Source organism: Camellia sinensis, chromosome 3, assembly GCF_055761805.1.
Source record: "Camellia sinensis isolate YWXY chromosome 3, ASM5576180v1, whole genome shotgun sequence".
Classification (NCBI taxonomy): Eukaryota; Viridiplantae; Streptophyta; class Magnoliopsida; order Ericales; family Theaceae; genus Camellia; species Camellia sinensis.
Genome location: NC_138963.1, coordinates 121,597,819 through 121,599,986, shown reverse-complemented (window position 1 = coordinate 121,599,986; position 2,168 = coordinate 121,597,819). Strand labels below are relative to the sequence as shown.

General features: G+C 38.1%; 1 protein-coding gene across 1 annotated transcript; it reads left to right on the top strand.

Annotated features, from left to right (window-relative positions):
- The first annotated feature begins 257 nt into the window (after positions 1–257).
- On the top strand, positions 258–1,862 carry LOC145821115 (aspartic proteinase CDR1-like). Its single transcript, XM_082917692.1, has one exon. It carries the CDS (start codon positions 266–268, stop codon positions 1,715–1,717), a length of 1,452 nt encoding a protein of 483 aa, XP_082773818.1. The 5' UTR covers positions 258–265; the 3' UTR covers positions 1,718–1,862.
- The last annotated feature ends 306 nt before the right edge of the window (positions 1,863–2,168 follow it).

The following is a 2,168-nucleotide window of genomic DNA, read 5'->3' as shown; positions in this document are numbered from 1 at the left end:
TTAGATGGTTATGCATTGCCTAACTTTGCTCTAGCACCTTATTTAATTTTAAACTAGTCTATTTTCACTAGTGAAAAATATTTTTGTAATCATTAGATTGTTATGCACTACCTAAGCTTATTCTTGCACCTTACCTAATTTTGAACTACTCTTGAGAATAATATTTGTGTGGAGCATTACATTGTCATGACTATGTTATTGGATGCCTGCCTATGAATCTTTCAATCCTATTATTAATTTATTATATATACAATACCTATATAGAATGATTTCAGTCCCATACCTTTCATCCTTAATCTTCTGCATGCAACTAGTTATGGCTTCTTTGAATCTATTTACAGTTGTTATGTTAGTGCTTTCGTCATTGAATTCGATCTTTCCATCCATTTTTTGTCTTGGGTTAATCAACTCTTCCTTTCCCCCACCTTCACCTTCACCTTCACCTTCACCCTTACCCTCCTCACCTTCAGCTTCACCTTCTCTTCTTAAAGATGATGATATTGGTTTCGTAGCACGCCTGATCCATCGCACCTCCCCTCAATCTCCCTTTTACAATCCTCTTGCAAATCAGGAGGACTTGATGGCTAAAGACATTCACATTTCACAACAACGCAGTGTGTACTTTAGTCAACTCACCACCATCACCAAGGGAGAAACAAACATGATGGTGAGAGCACCCATGATGAGCAACAATTTCTTAATGAAATTTAGCATTGGCACCCCACCACAGCAAACATTTGCAGTTCCTGATACAGGCAGTAGTCTAATCTGGATGCAATGTTCGCCTTGTGATAAGTGCTACAATCAGAATCGGATCGCACCAATTTATAACAGAGAAAAATCATCAACCTTCAGACAACAACTTTGTGTAAATTTTTACTGCGGAGGTCTAAAGTACTTGACTTGCTTAGAAAAATCAATTTGCCAATATAGCTTGTCCTACGTGGATAAATCAATGAGTACCGGATTCATTGCTGAGGAATCTTTTACTTTTGAAGCAAATGATTTTACTGAAAGAACCACACTCGAAAATATAGACTTCGGTTGTGGAACAAGGAACATAGATGGCTCAGGGTTGGGCATTCCAGGCATTATGGGTTTGGGTAATGATCGCGTCTCGTTGATTCGACAGCTGAATTATCCTTACTTCTCTTACTGTGTGACGGATGAACTAATCGATCCTCGAGGATGGATTCACTTTGGTTCAGCAGCTCGACTTTTGGGGCGGTCAACGCCAATTACGACCCATACTAGTTTTTACTACTTATCCATTGAAGGTATTACTGTCCGTGGGGAGGAGGAAGAGGAAGTAAACTTACCAAAAGAATTTTTTGACTATGGTTTTGTCATTGACTCTGGGAGTACTTATACAGCACTCTACAATGGTGCATTCGATGCATTAATTGAAAAAGTGAAGTCAATGTATGATGATGAAGCGGAGAAATTTGGTAAATATGAATTATGCTATGAAGAGATTTCTGATGTACCGGAAATAGTGTTCAAGTTTAAGGACTTGGACTTTAGGCTAAATGACGAAAACACTTGGCTACGTGCTCCTAATGGATTCATTTGTTTGGCAATGTTTAGGGCGAACGAAACTTCTATTTTCGGAATGTACCAACAGAGGAGAGTAAATGTCGGCTTTAATTTGAGACGTGAAAAGCTTACCTTGAAGAATGTAAATTCTTGTCCAGACGACGACGACGAGGAGGATTGATTCTCAAGCATAAATATACTAATTTGGAATGTTGTCTGTCTTTTTATATATATTTATATAGGTATGAACACATGGGTGTTGCAATCCACTATTATGACATTTAATTAATGAAATTCTGAATTTATATTGCAGTCAGATTATACAGGCAAAAGTCTTCAATTAGATTTCTTTTTGCAGAACACTCTCTGTTTTCTTGTTTTCTTTTTCTTCTTTTGCTGTCTGTGTTGTTTCTGTTGCCCAGCGGATGCCTTGAATTTGTTTATTGCCTCACTGAACTGTCATTTAAGCAGAATGCTCTCTTCTTCTTCTTCTTCTTCTTCTTGGCTGTTAGCCCACGTTGATAGTGGGTACATACTTTTGGCCTAGCTAGGTTGGGCAATTTTAGTTGATCCATTCAGTTGGAGAAAGGTTGTATGGCTTCTTCCTCAAGTGCTGCTGCTGCAACAAAATT